The sequence below is a fragment of the Lactuca sativa genome, chromosome 7 (assembly GCF_002870075.4).
Source record: "Lactuca sativa cultivar Salinas chromosome 7, Lsat_Salinas_v11, whole genome shotgun sequence".
In the NCBI taxonomy this organism is placed as follows: Eukaryota; Viridiplantae; Streptophyta; class Magnoliopsida; order Asterales; family Asteraceae; genus Lactuca; species Lactuca sativa.
The window spans coordinates 129,544,438-129,564,931 of NC_056629.2; the positions used below are offsets into that span (position 1 = coordinate 129,544,438).

General features: G+C 37.8%; 2 protein-coding genes across 3 annotated transcripts; one reads left to right on the forward strand and one right to left on the reverse strand.

The window, feature by feature from the left end:
• The first annotated feature begins 4,397 nt into the window (after nt 1–4,397).
• LOC111887418 (uncharacterized) lies at nt 4,398–6,085 on the forward strand. 2 transcript variants are annotated; one of them, XM_023883584.3, is made up of 8 exons: nt 4,398–4,740; nt 4,826–4,892; nt 5,051–5,090; nt 5,183–5,315; nt 5,399–5,470; nt 5,587–5,667; nt 5,746–5,812; nt 5,904–6,085. In XM_023883584.3, the coding sequence occupies exons 1-8, from the start codon at nt 4,474–4,476 to the stop codon at nt 5,984–5,986; spliced, it is 810 nt and encodes a 269-aa protein (XP_023739352.1). In that variant the 5' UTR covers nt 4,398–4,473; the 3' UTR covers nt 5,987–6,085. The 2 variants fall into 2 exon arrangements, with proteins under 2 accessions (XP_023739352.1, XP_023739353.1); XM_023883585.3 differs by having other exon boundaries at nt 5,746–5,807.
• On the reverse strand, nt 6,013–8,603 carry LOC111887417 (probable protein phosphatase 2C 34). Its single transcript, XM_023883583.3, has 6 exons — nt 8,445–8,603; nt 7,785–8,039; nt 7,182–7,490; nt 6,822–6,939; nt 6,522–6,745; nt 6,013–6,292 (listed from the first exon to the last, which is right to left on the reverse strand). Exons 2-6 carry the CDS (start codon nt 8,028–8,030, stop codon nt 6,089–6,091), a joined length of 1,101 nt encoding a protein of 366 aa, XP_023739351.1. The 5' UTR covers nt 8,031–8,039; nt 8,445–8,603; the 3' UTR covers nt 6,013–6,088.
• Between the last annotated feature and the right edge of the window lie 11,891 nt (nt 8,604–20,494).

Consider the following 20,494-nt stretch of genomic DNA (forward strand, 5'->3'; position numbering starts at 1 on the left):
TTGTTTGGGAATTCCGTTGGTTATCATTCGTGAGGGTTGATAGTGGAGATGCGGCACTGGGTTGAATGTCGGGTAGCATCTGCAGTCGTGGAGTGGATAATTGAAAGACCGGATTCTTTTGAGCGGATTGACCAGGGAGGAGATGTGTTTTGCTGAGGGTTGCTTATGCTTGTAGGAAGCAGTCAGTGTGTAAGTGTTCTCTTTGTGCGGGGTTGTTCTGGAAGGTCGTTAATGGCGATCGGTGGCTGTTAGCCAGTGCTTTAAGTGGGGGAGAATTGGAGAATTCTCCGGGAGATCGATGAGTATGTGAGGGTGCTTAGCTGTTGGGATTCAGCAGTGTTCTGTCAGCTCAGAGTATAGGCTGACAAGAGCGAGTGTCGAGTATGCGGGGCGGGATACAGACCTAGGGCATTTGATTGTGGAGGCCTGGGAGCAGGCCGGGATCAAGTTTGAGTAGGTAACCGGGGTTATGCAATCAGAGTATTTGTATGCTTGATGTACGTGATGGGTTGTACTGCATTAATCCCACAGGATTTATGTTGTGCATGTTTCTAGAGTTGGAACCGGAAGGTTCCCAGAGTTAGAACCTGAGGGTTCACAGAGTTTGGGTGTACGGAACCACAGAGATATAGCCTCGAGTGGCTAGTGTGTGTTATGAGAGTCGGTCCAGTCATACTGGGGACTCTGATGGTATTGTTGGATCAGTTTGAGATTTCGGATTTTGTATGTTGCAGTGTGATTACATTGGAAGGTCTGGCCCCGGGTTAGTGATTTTGTTTAGTTGAGGTAGTGATTTGGTGGAGTGGAGAGAGTGCATGGGCTTGAGAGCCCCTGCAATGAGAGCCAGAGGATGTGAATAGCGGTTACGCAAAAAGGGTGGTGTCGCTTGGGGCGAGCACCGTGGAACCGGTTGGAGTGGCATTATGGCCAAGAGGGTTCCTTGGAAAAGGAAAAGAGACAGGTGTGTAACTCCGAAAGGGAGTGCAAGTTCACGAAAGTGAAAGCTGCAGAGTAGAGTTATGGTTAGAGTATTTCGAGTATGGTTTTGAGCATCGTGTTCGCGGCAGTGAAGTAGGAACTCATTCGGTTTGGGATGTCTGTTGAGGCTCAGAAGGGATGCAGGGGGAGAGAGAATCTTGAATTCTTGGTGTGATTCTGATCAGGGTATAGGGTGGATATTAGTGGTTCATCCTGGGAGATGTTCGAGGATATCATCAGTGTATCGGGTCTTCCAACCTGTGGGTGTTGGGGGCTAGTTCAGCAGGTGTATGTGATTGCAAGAGGAGAACTCGTGAGAGTTGCTCTGAGAGTGAGAATGGGTCTCTCAGTCGGTCCAGAATGGACAAAGTGGGCTTTGGATCGGGGATCCGGTGGTTCATGGTTTCCTAACCCTTATGGGTCGGGTGATTGTTGAGATTTAGAGCAGAGTTGCATCTTGGGTAATTCTCGGTTACAGAGAGTGATGGGCAGTACAGAGATCGTGCTTCAGTCGACAGAGCAGATTCAGCAGATTAGACAGAGGTTATTGACCGCCCAGAGCCGACAGGAAAGTTATGCAGACAGACGCCGGTCCGAGCTTGAGTTTCAGGTCGGCGACTTCGTACTCCTAAAGGTCTCTCCTTGGAAATGAGTGATTCGATTCAGGAAGAGGGGCAAGTTGGGGCCCCGGTATATTGGGCCTTTTCATGTGATTGCGGGGGTAGGCCGGGTGGCCTACCGTTTGGAGTTGCCCACGGATTTGAGACAAATCCACGACATTTTTCATGTGTCGCAATTGAGAAAGTATATAGCCGATGAGTCGGCAGTGGTCCCATTAGAAGACATTCAGGTGGATGCGAGCCTGAATTATGCCGAGAGACTAGTGGTCATCAGAGATCGGAAGATCGAGGTTCTGAGGTATAAGGAGATACCTCTGGTGTTAGTTCAGTGGCAGCACCGGAGGGGATCGGAAATGACCTGTGAGCCGGAGCGTGAGATGTGGGAGCAGCATCCGGAGCTATTTTCAGAGTGAGACTTCGAGGGCGAAGTCTAGTCCTAGTGGGGGAGAGTTGTAACAACCCGGGATTCCAGATATTGCTATAATTATGATTTTGGGTGTTTTAAGAATGGACTCGGCGAGTTGGAGCTCAGACTCGCCGAGTAGGATCGCGGATCTGTTCGCGGGTTCGCGACTGGACTCGGCGAGTCCACGCTGTTTAGCGAAACTCTAACCGTCCAGGTTTGGGGACATATATAAGGGGCCTTATGGCCGTCATTGTTCACCCTAGTCCTGTGAGTGAAGCCCTAATTCGATTGTGAGCATCTGGAGCAAGGTAGAAGACCATTGTTGATTTTGGAAGTGTTGTTTTGCAAGGAAGGGGAGGCTTGGTTAAGGGAACAACAAGAGAAGCCACATTCTGAGGATTTGGGGACACAGAGAGCACGTTATTCAGGTAATATTTCGAGTTGTATTCTTCTATGTTGATGTGTATATGGATTTAGGGTTTATTGAACCCTTTTGTGGCTAGATTGAGTGTTACCTTAGTCCCCCAAGCGATTGGAACCCTGTATTGGGACCTTTGGAAGTCCAGAATGTCCCATGCCTGAGCATTTCGGGAATCAATGGAGGTTTTGGATTGGAATCCTTATGCCTTAGGTCAAAATGTAAATTATGAGTCATGGGGTGTATTATGAGCACCGAAATGAGGACCTTACGTGATGAATCAGTCTAGGAAGGCCAGACCTATGAATGGTCGGAGCAGATCTGACCTTAGAAAGCAGTTTGAGCGGTTGCATGGCATGGACTCGCCGAGTCCGATGAACAGACTCGGCGAGTAGCTTGAAGATTTACTAGGACTCGCCGAGTTGTTCTTCAGACTCGGCGAGTTGAGTCGGGGTGGCCCCGCGATTCTTCTAGGAGGAACTCGTCGAGTCAAGGGGGATACTCGACGTGTAGAAAGGGGATCTTAAAGAATCGGTGAGTTGAGGGCGAGTGGACTCAGAGTTGTTGAACTCGGCGAGTCTTGGGATGACTCGGCGAGTTAGATTGCGGATTGAGTGAAGTTCTGAGTATGGGGACTCGACGAGTCATAGGGTTGACTCGGCGAGTAGGGTCAGTCAGGGGTTGACTTTGACCTTGTCTTCGACCAAGGATTGACTAGTGGTTCCAGGGGTATTTTGGTAATTGTTGTTTATTGTTTGAGTTCAGTGCATTGGTGGCTGTCCAGAGGTGGAGATCGTATCAGTGATCGGAGCAGCTTGAGCTATCTGTTCAGTCGGCAGTTTCGAGGTGAGTTATCCTCACTATATCGCTAGGGTTTATGGCACCAAGGCCGACCCTTTTATCGGATGGAAATCCGGGTAGTTGTCATTTGTTATGATATGGGCCGGAAGGCATTATATGTTGCAGGCCGGAAGGCATTACATGTTATGGGCCGGAAGGCATTGCTATGTGGACCGGAAGGTCATGGCCTGGAAAGGCGTATGTATGCATTTAGTATGTTGACTGATTCGTAGGGTAATGTTATGCTAGTGACCGGCTAGACCGGTATCTTGTTTAGAGTAATGCTATGATATGTGATCTGTTGATCGATTGTTGTCTGTGAACTGCTATATGATTATGTGTTATGATTGCTAGATCTGGGGTGTGACCCGATATGTAGGGTCGTTCTATGATTTGTTATGTTATGTATGCATTTTATGCTATGGGCCGGAAGGCAATATGTTTGGACCGGAAGGTCGTGGCCTGGAAGGGCGTATATGTGGTTGGTATTTTGGGGGTATCTCACTAAGCTTTCAGGCTTACAGTTGTGGTTTTATGTTTCAGGTTCTCAAGAGTCTGTGGCAAGGCAAAGGCGTGATCGTACCGTTCCTCGCGTTGGTGTTTTATGATATGAACCTGGGAAAATACTCTGTTAAATAATGTATTGAAAACCTTTTTGTAACAACGTTATTAAAATGGGTGATTTTGAAAAGTTTTAATTGTTTTGAAATTTTGGACGTTACACAATTTGTATTTGGATTTTGTATTACACTTTGTATTTGGATTTTAATTGATGTATGTTTAATTTGGATTTTATATGATAATTTGTGTTTTTATAATTTTTTTATCCAACACAAGAGACAACACAAGGGTAATATGGTCATTTTTTTTCATTCAGCACAACCATTCAGATATATAATCAAACAACATAATCTCAGTCAGATATGGACTCAGTCAGCATTTCTAACCCAATTAACTTTAACCCAATCAGCAACTATCAAACGACCCTAAGTGACTCCGCAACAAGAATTCTATCCATCAGAGCCCTCCACACAAACCATTTCACTTGGGGATTGATTCCTAAACATCTTTTGATTTTTTTGAACTTAAAAAAAAAAAAAAAAAAAGTCAAAAAAACTATTTTAAAATCAATCCCAAACACTCTCTTAAACTAACTACCGTATTTCATCCTCATCCGCCTCTTATCTTCTTTCTCCCTCGCTCCCAAGTCGATGGCAATATCTCGGAGCATGTCGCCGGCAATTTCCAGTACACCTACCCCTTTTTACCACTCATCTTCTTCTCTCTCATTTTTTCCAAAAACCCATCATCCTTCACATTTGTTTCAAACTATAACCTTTTCAACGACTCCCAATTGCCCCCGTAATTCCAAAACTTCAACTTCAGTTTCGGGAATCTGGGACGCCATTACAGGAGGAGCCGGTTCATCCCGTGAAGCTCTAATCGCAATTCGAAGAGGAATGGTTCTCTTTCGTCAGGTTCCTCCACATTTCCCAAATCGAATCTTTCTCCTGCTTTTAGTTTCTTGTTATCTTCTCAATATCATCTTTATTTGTAATTAAGGGTGATGTAGCCGGGTCTGTAGCAGAGTTTGATAATGCAATTCAACTTGATCCTCGTCAAAAGGCATGTGAGTTCCTCACTCCCTCTCATTTATATGCCCATGATGAAACCTAATATGGGGTTTAACTGGAAATTGCATCTTGTTTGTTAATCAATTAATGATGATAACGAAAGCAAGAAACTTATTTTATTTACAAGTATTGATCATTGGTATTGTGTGAATAGATCTTTGGCAAAGAGGGCTCTCACTGTATTACCTTGATAGGTATTTCCAGAAGAAAAAGAAGTTCTCATTTAATTTGATCATTTTCATCTTTCTTATTTACTAATGTCACCATGATTGGCCTATGTGGGTAGATTTGAAGAAGGGGCAGAGCAATTCCGAATAGATGTAGCACAAAATCCAAACGACACTGAGGAGTCAATTTGGTGTTTTCTTTGTGAAGCTCAACTATATGGAGCTACTGAAGCAAGAAAACGATTTCTTGAGGTCTATACATAATTTCCATGAAAGAAAGTCTATCAATTTTGAATCTCTCATTACAATATTTTCCCTTGGTGTATGTTTTACAGGTTGGAAGAGATCCTAGACCTGTAATGAGAGAAGCTTATAACATGTTCAAAGATGGTGGTGACCCTGAAAAGGTACATGTAATAAAACTTTATAATTAACTTTTGATGTTGTGAATGCCTTTTAGTATATGCTATATTGCTATCTTTAAAAGATTACTTCGCCTAAAGTGATTGATTTCTCTTTTCAGCTTGTAGATGTGTTTTCCAAAGGGCGAGAGAGCGAGTATTTTTATGCTTCCCTATACGCTGGCCTTTATTATGAATCTCAGGTTTGTATATCTTTTTTCAAGATTCTTTAAATGCTTCTTGATTTGTTTTCATTCTCTTGTCATCTTTGTTAATTGTAGAATGAAACTGACAAGGCCAAAGTTCACTTGGTTGCTTCTTGTAAATCACCTTATGGAGAAAGGTCAGGTTGTTTCACTGGTGCTTTGTATATAGAAGACATTTAGATTTAAGGTCGCTAATATTTTATTTTTTTAATGTTGTGTGTTAAATGTTACAGGTTGGATGATTATATGGCATCCTTGGCGAAAGTTCATTGTCAGTGTCGAAACTGGGAGTTGTAAATTGAATTTGACTCTTTGAGAAATCCATTTTATAGATACATGAAATTATATGTTAGAAACGTAAAAAGATTTTATGTAATAATATAAAAGGTGTAAATAACCTTAAAGATTTTGTTAATCTTTATTTTGGAGTAGCTACAAAAGATGAGGAACAATTATTGTGAAAAAAAACACAAATAGCCGAAATGTCATCAATTGCGATCCCTTTTCTTTTGCGTTTCCATTCACGAACTGCACGATCCACTAGACATTTAGCTGATTTGGCCTTGTCTGATGTCGATGACACAATCTCAACCGCTTCTTCATTTGAAACAACATCCCACACCTACAGAATTAAGTCACATAATTTTTATCAACACATAAAAGGTTGTACTGCATTTGACATTGGATCGAAACCAAACCGGACTATGCTAAAGGGAAAAGTAGCAATTTTTGTCTCAGTTCAAAAAGGTGGGACAGAGACTCACTCTCAGTTTCAGTCACAATCTGTGTGTTACAGATACTGACAAAAGTATAATATCAACTAGTTAAGTTTTACGGATTCTTGAACATACCCCATCGGAAGCAAGCACAATAAATTGGTCTTGGCTGGTTATATTTCGTTGTATGACTTCGGGAACAGAAATAAGCCCGAAATTTTTAATACAGTAATCGCCAAAGGCTCGTGACATAGCCAGACCAGGGGAGTCCTCATTTGGCAGCCACACACGGTGCACACCAGGCTCGTCTTCTAGGTAGAAGACGCGCCCATTGCACTCAACTATCCGTTCGGCCTCCTCTACACACAAAATAAGTTTATTCAAACAGACCTACACAAATTGAAAATAAAATTATTTCCAGAGTCAACCACTCACGAGGTAGATTCGGTTTGAAATCGACTGTAAGTTGTATGGGTATCAAGCCACCATCATCACTAGCCGTGGCTAACACTGCACGAGAATCTCCGACATTCGCTATGACAAGATGATCACCCTGAAAAGTTGTATTTGTAAAAAGGTTATTATTCCAACATATTCTTGTCCTAACATCACATGAGACGTAAATCAGGTAACCTGGGCCCACATGAAAGCCCAATAGAAGAAGCCCAACACTATGGACGTTGAGACCAGGAGAAACTAAGAACATCATGTGATATGTAAATCAGGTATAACAGTTGAAACGACTGTTAATACTTAAACCCTTGCATGTTAAATGTTGAAAGGATCTTGAATTACCTGCCTCACAGCCACCAAAGCTGTTGTTCCACTATAAACTGAATCAATTTTGCGGTATTGTTGTAGATCATGATCGACATCGGCACAAGTCTTTGTGATAGAATGCTGCCATAGATGAAATCTATCAAGTTTTTTATCAGATTCCAAATCAAGATCATCATCAGCTGAACTTTCGACTAGCATATCTTGCCAATTACAAAGCAACGATGATGTCATCGAGTCACAAACTCTCTTTGCAACGTAATGTCCCCATGGACCATGACCATCGAAAACCCCACAAAACATCATGTCCTCCTGGCACCCAAATTCCTACACTCCGAAAAGAAAAAAGAACACATAAAACATCGCTTTTAGTGATCCAAATTCCATACCACTAAAATCAACATGAACTTTGTTGGAGTCTCCCTTCTTTCCTCAATGACTTTTATGGAGAAAAAAATCAAGAACTCCATATATTTATATGGTATTAGAACGGGTGTCTAGCACCTCATGGCCACACCATGTTCAAGGGCTCTTTTGTGCTCACAAAAGTCACAAAATTAAGAAAATTAAGGACTCCTTATTTATAACAAACATAGGATGAAAAAGATAATCTTTATATACCTCCCAAACAATGCAACAATCTTGATTGACACCCTTTTCGCCTTTCCTGGAGCAAACAGAAGCAAAATTATCCGATCCTTTCACGTTGACAGTGCCGGAGGATCTTAAGATCATCTCATTCTTCTTCGCATCTTTTGCCATGGCTTCTGCAGCTTCTTTGCCACTACATTCCGTAGAACTCGTCCCTCTCTTGGAAGTCGAAAACGTTCTTGATAATCCATCTAACATGGAGGAAAAACGGCCCATAATTCACTTCTGAAAATCACAAAAAGTCAATATTTTTAGTTCATATGATTTACATAGATTCTAATAATAAATGTGATACACGGGATGTCAATGTTCCTTACTCAAAAAAGCTGTCAGAAAGAACAATCAAACCTATGAACTTAAAAAAGGGTAATTTTCTTTATATCCTATTTCTGGAAAACATAAATCCAACTTGTGGATAACCCCATTATTCTACATTTTTGTGTACCCAGAAGAAAATTTTTTAAAAGCTTTCATTTTAATCTATAAGGAACGCAACAAACCAAATCCATAATAAATAAAATAAGATAGTCGGAGAATATGCCGCATGAGCATCCCGCTGGATACCGCAGGAACTGTAGATTCGGTTTCAAAACCTAAAGAAGAAGTGGGTAGAGGTTTGATGAGAAAGACCTTGTTCTGATCGGGATGCAAGAGGTCGGGATGATCGCCGGAAAGTTGGCCGGAATATGAAGGAAATCCGGTGAGAGTGAAAACGAGTGAGGCAATCCTCAATCATATGGATTTTGTTTGTGCCTTTTAAGATATTTAAGTGGGGGAAGAGACTTGGAAAAAAGACGTTTGAGATGTATGCAAATACAAATACAGTATGTGTGGTGGAGGCCATAAGTGGGTGGTTTGTAACTGGAACAAGACCCACCTTTTTCAGCAGTAAATCTATCCGTTTCATCTGAAGTGACGGATGTGTTTTATTATGTTTGATTATAATTTTTAACTTCTAACAATTATATAAATTTAAAAATGCTAATGTTACAACATTAGGTTGTGTAACACATTTTTTTTTCCATAAAAGTATATCGATATTGATTTGTTATTATAGTGACTAAAGATTGATACGTTTTGATATCTTTTAAATAATAAACAAGTATAATAGTAAAAATAAAAAATAAAAGACATAATGATCATAAAACCGATGATCAGTTTTCACAGTTTCTAACGTTTTTGTGGGTTTGTATTTGTAAAATCACAAAAAATGAATTTATTGATTGCTTAACAGCTTAAGAAATAATTAATTCAAAAAGTGTTAAAGATGTCGGTACAAATAAGATTTGAATAATTGATACTCGGTGACTTAGTATAAACAAACAATTTTGACTTTATGTTTATTTTGTAGCAGGTCAATGAATATGATCATCAACGATAGTTATATATAAATGTGACAATTATTATGTATTCTTGATTATTCCCTATAAATAATGTACTTAAACTCCGTTTAGTAAGTTAGTTCATGTTACCTTGAGTTCTTGTATCTATAAGAATTCGACAAGAAAATCATTCAAAAGCCACATTTGTTCTTATTTTGTTTTCTTGCTTGTGATTGAATATTCAATTCTTAATTTTGTAGCATATATGTTGGTCGTTTTTATATGAATCTCATCTTTTCCGTTGGTTTTATAGCCAACATACTCGTAAAAAAGTTACTAAATTTGTTATTTTTTTTATTGATTCTTCAATTTCAAGTTTTTATTAAATTAGAATAAGGAATATATACATTAAAGTCCCAATATTTTCATCGATTTGACAAGAAAGTTCTAAAATTTATTTTCTTGACAGTAAAGTCCTAAGTACCGGCAATTTTTTTTGACACTTTTACCATTTTTTCCGGTTTGCCGGTAATCAGGACTTTACTGTAAAAATAAATAAAGTTTATGACTTTCTTGTTAAATTGTGAATTAGGACTTTACTGTTAAAAAATAAAGTTCAAGACTTTTTTGTCTAATCGTTGAAAATATTGAGACTTTAGTGTATTTTCGTAGCCCAAGAGCTTTTTGTTGTGATTTTCGTCGTAGCACCACTGTTTTTCTTACCATCATCATATCATCTTTACCCTGATACAATCACGATCAGGGGATATAGATGCAAAAGAGAGAGCGAGAAAGGATGAGAAGACTTGTAAAACTTTTTTCTTGGTTCGCCGCCAACTCTCGAACTGAAAAGTGGGACAGATTGTACAAGCACAAACAACACATGCCTAGTCAAAAGAGTGTGAATGTGGAGAAGGGTAAGAAGAGCAATTTCGTTTTTTCCAGTTTCTTAGTTCTCCATTTTTAGGACTGCAAAAAGCCAACACAACCTAGGTTATTTCTTTCTTGATTATCTCTATTTTTTCAATGTTGGTTTGTTGAGATTAAAAAAATCATTTAACAATAAACAAACGTTAAAGATTTCAATAGGATCTAGCTGACCAAAGCAGGTTTGATTAACTGTTATGTTTAAAGACTATCATGTCATTAAATTTCTAACCAAAAAAGGGATACATACACTAAAGTCCCAATATTTTCAACGATTTGACAAGAAAGTCTTAAACTTTATTTTTTAACAGTAAAGTCATAATTCACGATTTGACAAGAAAGTCCTAGACTTTATTTTTTTGATAATAAAGTCCTAATTACCGGCTAATAGGAAAAAGGGTAAACGTGTCAAAAACTGCCGGTAGCTAGGACTTGACTGTAAAAAAATAAAGTTTAGAATTTTCTTTGTCAAATCGATGAAAATATTGGGACTTTATTGTATATATCCGTTAGATTAATTTCTAAATTCATTTCAAGTGCCATTTTCATAAATTGAATGGAAATTTTGAATTTCAATTTGTTCACATGTATAATACCCCTACAAGGTCAGTCCAGGAGATGCTTAGTGAGTTTGAACCACTAAATCGACCTTGTAAGGTCTTCGTTTACTTGTTGTACAATTTGAGATTCTAAACCACAATAAGATCTTTGGAAAGGGTGACTATGCCCATTTTGCTGACTTGTAAGTGAGCTTGAACCATTTAACCGACCTTCATTTACTTGTTATACAAGTCAAACTTCTAAACCACAATAACATCTTATGAATCGGTCAATTGGTTGACATTGCAACAAAATTGTAAATATAATGACATATTTAAGAAAAAAAATTCGATGTCAAAATCAATTCTTTGTGGTAATATAGTGACTTTCTTGCAATTTAAAACTTGATGTCAAAATCGAAATTTTGGTAAATTTAGTGACTTTATTGCAATTCGGAAAAAATGGTTACCGAGCGAACAGGGAAAACCGATCATTTAGTTGTATTGTAACAAAAATGTAAATATAGTGACATAATTAAGAAAAAAATAACCCGATGTTAAAATCGATAGTTTGTTGTAATATAGTGATTTTTTTGCAATTTGTCCTATTACAAACGGTGTTAAAAGGACGTAATAGAGCACCAATTTTAGTTAAACAAGAATGAAGAATATATGCAATGGAGAAAACGTATGAAGTTCTATCTTGACGGTGTAAAAGATATGGTAATTTGGGATTTTATTGTTAATGGACCACGCGATGTAACTATTCAAGTGGAAAGAAGAGCAAAGCAAGCCGACACCGGAGATTTCAACATTCGTGGTATGATGTATGTTCATACTTTTGATAATATTATTGAGTGGAAAATACAAATCTAGTTAAAATTCTTAATTACTTATTAAAAAATAGCCAAATAAAAACCATTTAGCCAAAAATAGCCCATAAAAGAGTAGTCAACTGTAGATTGACTAGAGGTGGCAAAAAATTGACACGACATGAACCCGACACGAAATAAACGGATTTGGGTAAGATATTTCAACCCGTTTAAATAAACGGGTTGACACGACACGACACGAAAATTAAATTGGTAAGGTTAGGGTTGAGAATTTCAACTCGAATATAACTCGAAAATGATCCGTTTATTTATATCCAAGTTTTTTGAATTATTTAAATAAACTAGAAAGATACAAAACCAAAAGCATAAGTAAAAAAAAACATTCGAATTGAATTGTTTTGTAATGTTGAAATGACTTAACCGTCTAGATCAAAATTTCATTTCAGTTTTTTCATTCTCTCCCAAACTACTCAGTCTCTTTCAACAATCTCACATCCTCATGACATTGCCATTCGCCTCCCCAACTCCCATTATTTTAATTTTGTCATCTAAACTTACTATGACTTCATCTATTCTGCCTCTAAACAATTAGTTTTTCATTTCCGCCTACCAAACTCCTACTCTTTCAACATGCTCAATCTTTTAACCTCACGTGACACGACATATTTCAAGGTATAGCCCTAACCCGAAACCCGACACGATCTCGACACGAAAATAAACGGGTTGACACGACACGACACGTTAATTAAATGAGTCGGGTTAGGGTCAAGCACTTTCAACTCGTTTAGTGTTTCGACACGACACGAACCCGACACGACACGACACGATTGCCACCTTTAAGGTTGACTACTGTTTCGCCAAATCGTCTAGTGTTTCGTGTTTTGTATAAAAAAAAATTCATTGCTAGGATACAAAACCATAGGTTTTTTAAAACCTATGGTTTCCTCTCGAAACCTACGTTTGTTTTTTTTTTTATTATTTTTTATTTTTTTGTGTGTGTAGTTAAAACCCCCAAAACAATAGATTTAAAAAAAAAGTTGTATTTTTTCACCCAAAACCGTAGCTACAGTTTGGGAAACCGTGGCTTTTAAAAAATCTACGGTTTTGTATCCTAAAAATGATAAAAAAATTTTTTTATACAAAACACGAAACAATAGATGATTTGGCGAAACAGTAGACGAAAATCGAAACATACGGTTTCTTGGGCTATATTTGGACATTTACTATTTGTGGCTATAAATTGCTAATCACTTCCTTAATTTGGCTAGATTAATAATTGTCCCTGTTATTGATGCTGACCGTAAACATATCAAAGATAATTGATAATGGAGTCCTATATAATTTTTTGTTCTTTTCGACGATGTAACAAGCTTCAAACAATTATGGAAAATGCTCAAAAGAATGATAGTTGCATCTGAGCAAAATTAAGAAAATAGAGAAACTACACCACTCAATAATTTGGATCACTTCAAGATGATTGGTAACGAGACAATTACTAATATTCACAACATAATGCTTTTCGAATTACTATTAATGATAGGACAGTAGGAGTCACCAAGTCCAAACGTGAAAAAAAAAAAAAAAAACTTAAATGGACTTACACTTACGTGGACCATTGTGAAAATGAGTGTGACCACTACAAAGCTAAAAGGTTTAGAACTCTACAATTACAATTAGTTTGGTAAGATTTTTACACATGAGTATACTTGTTAGATGTATTTGCATCAAAAAAATTCTAAAGAGATTTTTTATTTGAAAACATATTACCAGATCTAAACCTTTAAATTAAAAACCATAAGTGACATTCATTTGTTTGAAACCATAGTGTTATCAGATCAAAATTACTGGAAATCGGAAATCATTATCTTCGATGTGTATGTACAGTCCAACTGAGCTCTTCTTACGAACAACCTGCAAAACATTTAGTCAAAATTTGTAAGCATCAAGCTTAGTGAGATCTACATATTCCATCATACATAAAATACATCCACATAAGGTCCTCGGCTCTAAAGACGACATACTTGCTCTACCTACTACAAGACTACATCACACATAACGAGCCTAACCAAAACAAACATAACGGGCCCCACCTACGTACATAACATGCCCCGTCTACATACCCATCAAGCCCCATCCAGATACGCAAGCGGTCTCACCCACATACATAACGAACCCCACCTACATACGGTTCCCACCCACATAAAGGGCCCCACCCACATAAACAACGAGTCAATGACAGGGGCTTGACCCTGGTCTTCCATACTGTGACAACCGTCAAAAGTTGAGACAGTTCGACATGACACATACTAGACTTTGTAACTAGGAGCTATGTTATAACCTATTAGAAACTTGGAAACAAGTAGAATCGAAAGATAGTGTACTTAGATTTCACATTGGTATGTGCTTAGATTTCACATTGGTATGTGAATTCTACAACTACTTAACTGTAATGACTCTCCATATTCGGATCATTCTTTGACTTAACATCTTTGCATGAATCATGTAGACACATCATGCACGTGACTTAGTAGTATAAATTAAGTCCAAGTCTCATAGGAACTTAAGTCAAAGTTGAAACTGTGACTAGTATACTTGGTACTTCAATTTCACGTGAATCTCAGAACCACTACATAGAATGCCAATAATTTGATTTCAATAAAAGTATGTAACTTTCTACAAAATATAATTATTTTATTTTTAGAAATTTGATTTTTTCAAATATTAAACTCAATTCATTATGGTGTTAACAAATTTTATTTGGTTCAAAACAATCCAAGCTATTCTACATCCATTGTGATATTCCAAAATGCCCAAACTTTATAACAAGTGTCAAAATTTTATAAAATAAATGTAAGTTTTATAAAATTTAAACTTACCCAAAAGTTCTATATTATATATAAAACTTTAATTATTTACTTATGTCATGAGACCTAAATTATATTATGGACAATAATTTATAAACATTAGCTTACTTATAAGCATAAGAGCTAAATTGTCATAAAATTTAATACAAAATTTTATATTTATAAACATAACCCCAAATGTTATAAATTATATAAATAAAAAAATTAATCTTGGAAAATACACCTTCTCTCCTCAAAATCACGTTCACATCTCTTCCCCCAAGTCATGTCTTCCCTAACCCTAATCATTTTACTCATTCCTTCACTCCACCATTCTCTTTCTCTCTCTAAAAACTTCTATCTCCCTTCTCTCTAAAGCTAACGAACATAAAAGCCAAATCTGTGGGAGAGATTTTTACAGTCAATTTTTCATGAGTTCATAAGCATCTCAGTAATTTGGTGGCCGATTTTGGTGGTGTATAATACCAAAGAGATGACGAGAGAAATGAGCTATCTAGAGAGATAAAATCTCTTTTTTTTTTCTCTCTAAAACTGTAACAGCCCGGAATCTCAGGTATTATTTAATTGTGTTTTTAGGGTGATTTAAGAAGGGACTCGGCGAGTTGGAGCCTAGACTCGCCGAGTAGGATCGCAGACTTGGTCGCGGGATCGCGACTGGACTCGACGAGTCCAGATATGGACTCGGCGAGTCTACGCTGTTTAGCGAAAACCCTAACCGTTCAGGTTTGGGACGTATAAAGGAGACTTATTGGCCGTCATTGTTCAGTTTAGCCTTCTGAGAAGAACCCTAAATCGATTGTGTGCATCTGGAGCAAGGATTATAGGCCATTGTTGATTATAGAAGAGTGGTGGTGCAAAGAAGAGAAGGGATTGGCTAAAGGAGCAGCAAGGGAGTCACATTCTGAGGATTGGGGACACAGAGAATACATCATCCAGGTAAGATTTCGAGTATGCTCTGCTATGTTGATGTGATTGTGGAATTAGGGTTTATGGAACCCTTTTATGAATAGATTGAATGTTACCCTAGTCCCCATGTCGATTGTAACCCTGTATTGGGACCTATGGAGGTCCAGAATGTCCCATGTATGTGCATTTCGGGAATTGATGAAGGTTTTGGATTGGAATCCTTATGCCTTAGGCCAAAATGCAAATTATGAATCATATGGTGTATCATGAGCACTGAAATGAGGACTTTACGTGATGGATCAGCCTAGGAAGGCCAGACCTAGGAATGGTCGAAGCAGTTCTGACCTTAGGATGCAGTTTGAGCGGTTGCATGGCATGGACTCGCCGAGTTCGATGAACAGACTCGGCGAGTAGCTTGAAGATTAACTGGGACTCGTCGAGTTGTTCTTCAGACTCGGCGAGTTGAGTCGGGGTGGCCCCGCGATTCTTCCAGGAGTAACTCGTCGGGTCAAGGAGGATACTCGACGAGTAGATAGGGAATCTCAGAGAGTTGGAGGACGTCTAGACTCGCCGAGTCGCCATGGCACTCGCCGAGTCCGGTCGAGTTGACCGTTGACCGTTGACCGTTGACCAGAGTTGACCTAAGTCTGACTTCTTAGGGATAGTCACACTTAGAAGATATAAGTGTTAATGAGAGATATGTGATGTTATAGGGAGGTTGTAGCTCGTCGGATTGTGCACGAGTGATTTCAGGATTTGCTAGCTTTCAACATTCACGAGGTGAGTCTTCTCACTATACTGTACCCGGAAGGGTTTGATTGTGTGACCGGAAGGTCAGATATGATATGTGATATGTATGCTATATGTGGTAAGCTGTTTGTTATATATGCTATGTATGTTATGGGCCGGAAGGCGATTATGCTATGGGCCGGAAGGCAATATGTTATGGGCCGGAAGGCAATATGTTGTGTGATGGACCGGAAGGTCGGCGTGGGTAGGACCGGAAGGTTTACCCAGCAGGGACGGAAGTCCCCTGAGACACATGGACCGATAGGTCAGGGCCTGGAAATGCGTATGTGCGTAAGTTGTATATTGGGGAACTCACTAAGCATTTATGCTTACAGTTGTTATGTATGTGTTTCAGGTACTAGCGAAGACCATGGGAAGGCGCCGGCGTGATCGATACACACTGAAGGATGTTTTTATGATCTTGGGATTTAGACAGTTTGTACTTGACATGACACTTAAATTATTTATGCCTTGTTTTGAATGGAAATACTTTATTTTTTTAAATGAAAAATTTGTTTGAAAATTTGCGTTGTTACAAAAACCCCCATTCTTTACCTCTATGAAATAGCTCTAAAACCCACGAAATTTTCAGCAAATAACCCTCATTTTACTCAAGAATATCGATCATATGAAGTTGTTCTTCAAGATAAACACAAATTCCCTTCATCCTCCTTCATTTTCCTATAAAAAAATTACAAGTTTTCTTGCATTTTTCTTCACCATAAACACTTTTCTTTGAGATTATTCACATGCATGTTCATGTATGTCGAATTTGATGATGATGGTGGTAGGATTTCACCCAAAAACAACATGCATGTTGTTAGAAGGTGAAATCCAATGATCAAAACCTAAATCAAATCCATCAACTTGAGTTTTACAAGTTGTAAGGATTCAAAACCACATGCATTCAAGGTTTTCAGTTAGAAACATCATTTTAAACAAAAATAAGTTCATTCATGGTCTTCAAATCATAATGCATGTGATGAACATCAAGCTTAAAGGCTTGATTATCAAAGTATATTGTTAAAAAATGCTTATAAATGATTTATTCATAAATAAATATCTAAAACTCATTTTCTGCTCAAATTTGATTTTTCCCAAAATCTAAACAACAAAATAAGATGATCTAGAAATTTTCAAGAAATAACTCATTTCTTCGTTTATTGTAACTTTTTGCAAGAAAATAGAGCGACAGTTCACATAAAATACTTTCTTGGTCAATAAATTTTGGTAAATTTCTGATATGACCTATGCACTGATTAAAGACGTTTCATGAAGTTGCATGCATTTCTATGATTGTTTTCTATTGATTTCAAAAAAAAAAATTGAAGACAAATAAATTGTAAAATAAAGCTATGAATGTCAAAAACCATATTTGATAATTTTCACATCTTGTGGAAATCATAAAGACTCTATGCACAACTTTGTAAATTTTTCTAAGACAATTTATTATTTTTCCTGATTTAATGAATGTTTAAATGATTAAATTGATGAAAAATAGCTACATTTATTTAAAAATTATGAAGCTTCATCAGAATAATTTATATTATATATAAATCATAAATAAAAAAGTTTAGTGAATTTTACCTACTGTTTAATAATTTTTCACGAATTAATGCTTATTTAAATGAATAAAACAAATAAAAATAGTTAAATTGCTTGAAAACCAACTTTGATATTTTTCCGAGCTTAAATAAATTAAATAACAATGGCACAAAGAGAATTTTATAAACTGTTTCCTATTTATTTTGAATTTGTGTTGATTTGAGCAATTAAATAAAGGAAAAATATCTAAACATATCTAAAATTCATGTAAAATTTTATGGAAGTCCTTAACTTCAGTTGGAACACAAATAAAAAGTTTGGTGATTTTTCACTACTTTTTTTAATTAATTAAGAATTTAGGGATGAAGCTCTACTCGACGGGTTGGTCGACCCACTCGTCGAGTAGTAGCGGGGTGAGAACACGTGTTTAGTGACCTACTCGGCGAGTCCACTATTGGGACTTGACGAGTAGGAGCTGGTAGATGAAACCCTACATCGCGGGGTTTGCACCCCTATTTAAAGGAGCCTCAACCTCCTTTGGGAATCCTTACAGTCTTTGAGAGCCCTTGAAACCCTAATTCGTGTGTGTGTGCCTTGGTGTGGGTTTGAAGCTTGGAAAAGAGGATCTTGGAGGAAGGAAGCTAAAAGTGCAAAGGAAATTGAAGCAAGAAAGGAGTGGGAAGCAGGTTTTGCCTCAGCTAGCATCGTTTGAAGGTATCAAAGTGCCATTCTTACTTCCTTTTCTTCCCTTTTGTTGAGTTCTAGGGCTTTTTATGGATTTTCAAGTTGGGATGTTGAGCTATGGGCTAGATCTGAAGTCGTAACTTCAGATCTGGACCCTCCTTGGATGCTAGAGTCATAAAGTTGTTGTATTGATTGTGGTTGAAGTCCCTCTTGGACCAGAAGCTCCATTAAGAACTTAAAATAGACATTTGGAGCCTTTATAACTATGCTTGCACGTAAAGTTTGCAACTTTACGTGGTAAGTATGCCCTAGAAGCTTGGATCTGTGATTTGGAGCTGCTGCATGGCTCAAAACAAGTCTGTATGGAAAGAGGAATAGATGGACTCGGCGATTCGTAAGAATGAACTCGGTGAGTCACATGAAGATGGTCATTGAACTCGGCGAGTTGGATGAACAACTTGGCGAGTCCGATGAAGATCACCATAAAACTCGACGAGTTGAAGAACAACTCGGCGAGTCGGATGGATTTTCCCTAGGATATGCATGCTTGTGTACCTGTCGAGTGGCAAGGAGGAAACTCGACGGGTGGCCTTAAGGATTGATCAGGATTCGAAGGAGCTCGACTAGTCACTCCGATGACTCGGCGAGTTGGAATGTGTTCCATGGACTCGACGAGTGGCCAAGTGTACTCGACGAGTTGAGGTCAACATGGACTGTTGACCTTGACTAAGGATTTTGACCTTGATCAGGAATCACTAAGAGGTTATGGGGTGTCTCATAAGAGTGAGAACTTATGACTATATTATGCTATGGTTATAGATGGTGGAGCCAGTGTCAAGTGATCCGATAATTGGAGTTTTCATTTCGAATCGACATCTACAAGGTGAGTTATCCTCACTATATCGATAGGGTCTACGACACCAAGGCCGGCCCTTTATGATTTACATCCTGGTCTAGGATGGTTTCTTTGTTACTGCCATGTTAGATTTCATCCTGGTTTAGGATGGGTGTTATGTTATTGCTATGTTAGAATTCATCCTGTTTAGGATGGTTGTTATGCTAGAGATCGGTTAGATCGGTTGTCATGGTATGCTACATATGATTCTGATCTGTTAGATCGAAATCAGGATAGATAGTATGTTATGCTTTTATGATCCGTAAGGATTGGTATGTTAGTGACCTGTTAGGTCGATGCTCTAGTTACAAGTGAAACTCTATGATTGATGGTAATTGAGATATATATGTTTGCTATGTATATGTGCCAGTATATGATAGTATGCGTACATGGTTAGTTGCTGATTGGTTAGGTTGAGGCGGTCTTGCTTTGTGCTGAAGGCCAACACACCCTCTGAGCGGTTCGGGGAGTCTGTAGGCCCACGCGGCGGACCAGTCATGCCGAAGGCTCGGGATAGATTCAGATAGACTGTAGGCCTAGTAGGGTGGACCAGTCCGGCCGATGGCTTAGTATGTATGCTATTTGATTGATCGTTATTGCTATGGTTTCTGCCAGTGTGGTATTGGTATTTTGGGGATAGCTCACTAAGCCCTCGGGCTTACAGTTTTCAGTTTATTGTTTCAGGTACTTCAGGAGAGCGAGGGAAGGCAAAGGCGTGACCGTACCGCTCCTCATCCTTATGATCTGTTTTGGGACACTCTGATGATAAAAGAATTGGAAATGTTTTGTAAATACAATTACTATTTGACTCTTTTGTTAGTGTTAAAAGTTTAAGTTTAGCATAAATTTTATGAATGTTACATGACATTTAATAATTTTACCAGTTTAAGGACATTATGAGGTAGTAACACAAAAAATATTATAATTTTCCGTGATCATTTACTATTTTCCCCAAATTTTATGATGTTTTCAAGGAATTAAATTGTTGAAAAATAGTTAGACAAATAAAAAATTCAGGAAAATTTATTTTAATGTCTTTGATTTCAGTTAAAACTGAAATTCAAAGTTTGGGAAATTTTATAACTTATTTGATTTAGTTTTAAATATTTAACCATTTGAAACACTTTTCAAAATGTTAGAGTTACACTTCAATTGACATTACCAAAAATGGGATTTTTCACTTGAATTTGTTATACAACAAATTGATTCATAGAAATATAAATTTCATAGAAAAATGTTTGTAATTTAACAATATTAAATTTTGACACAATATTGGCATAATTTTATTGTAGTAGTAAGTATACTAGTATTAGATTTCGATTAGAGACTCATTAGTGTGTAGCATCGTTGTAGGAATCGATAGTGGTACAAGTAGA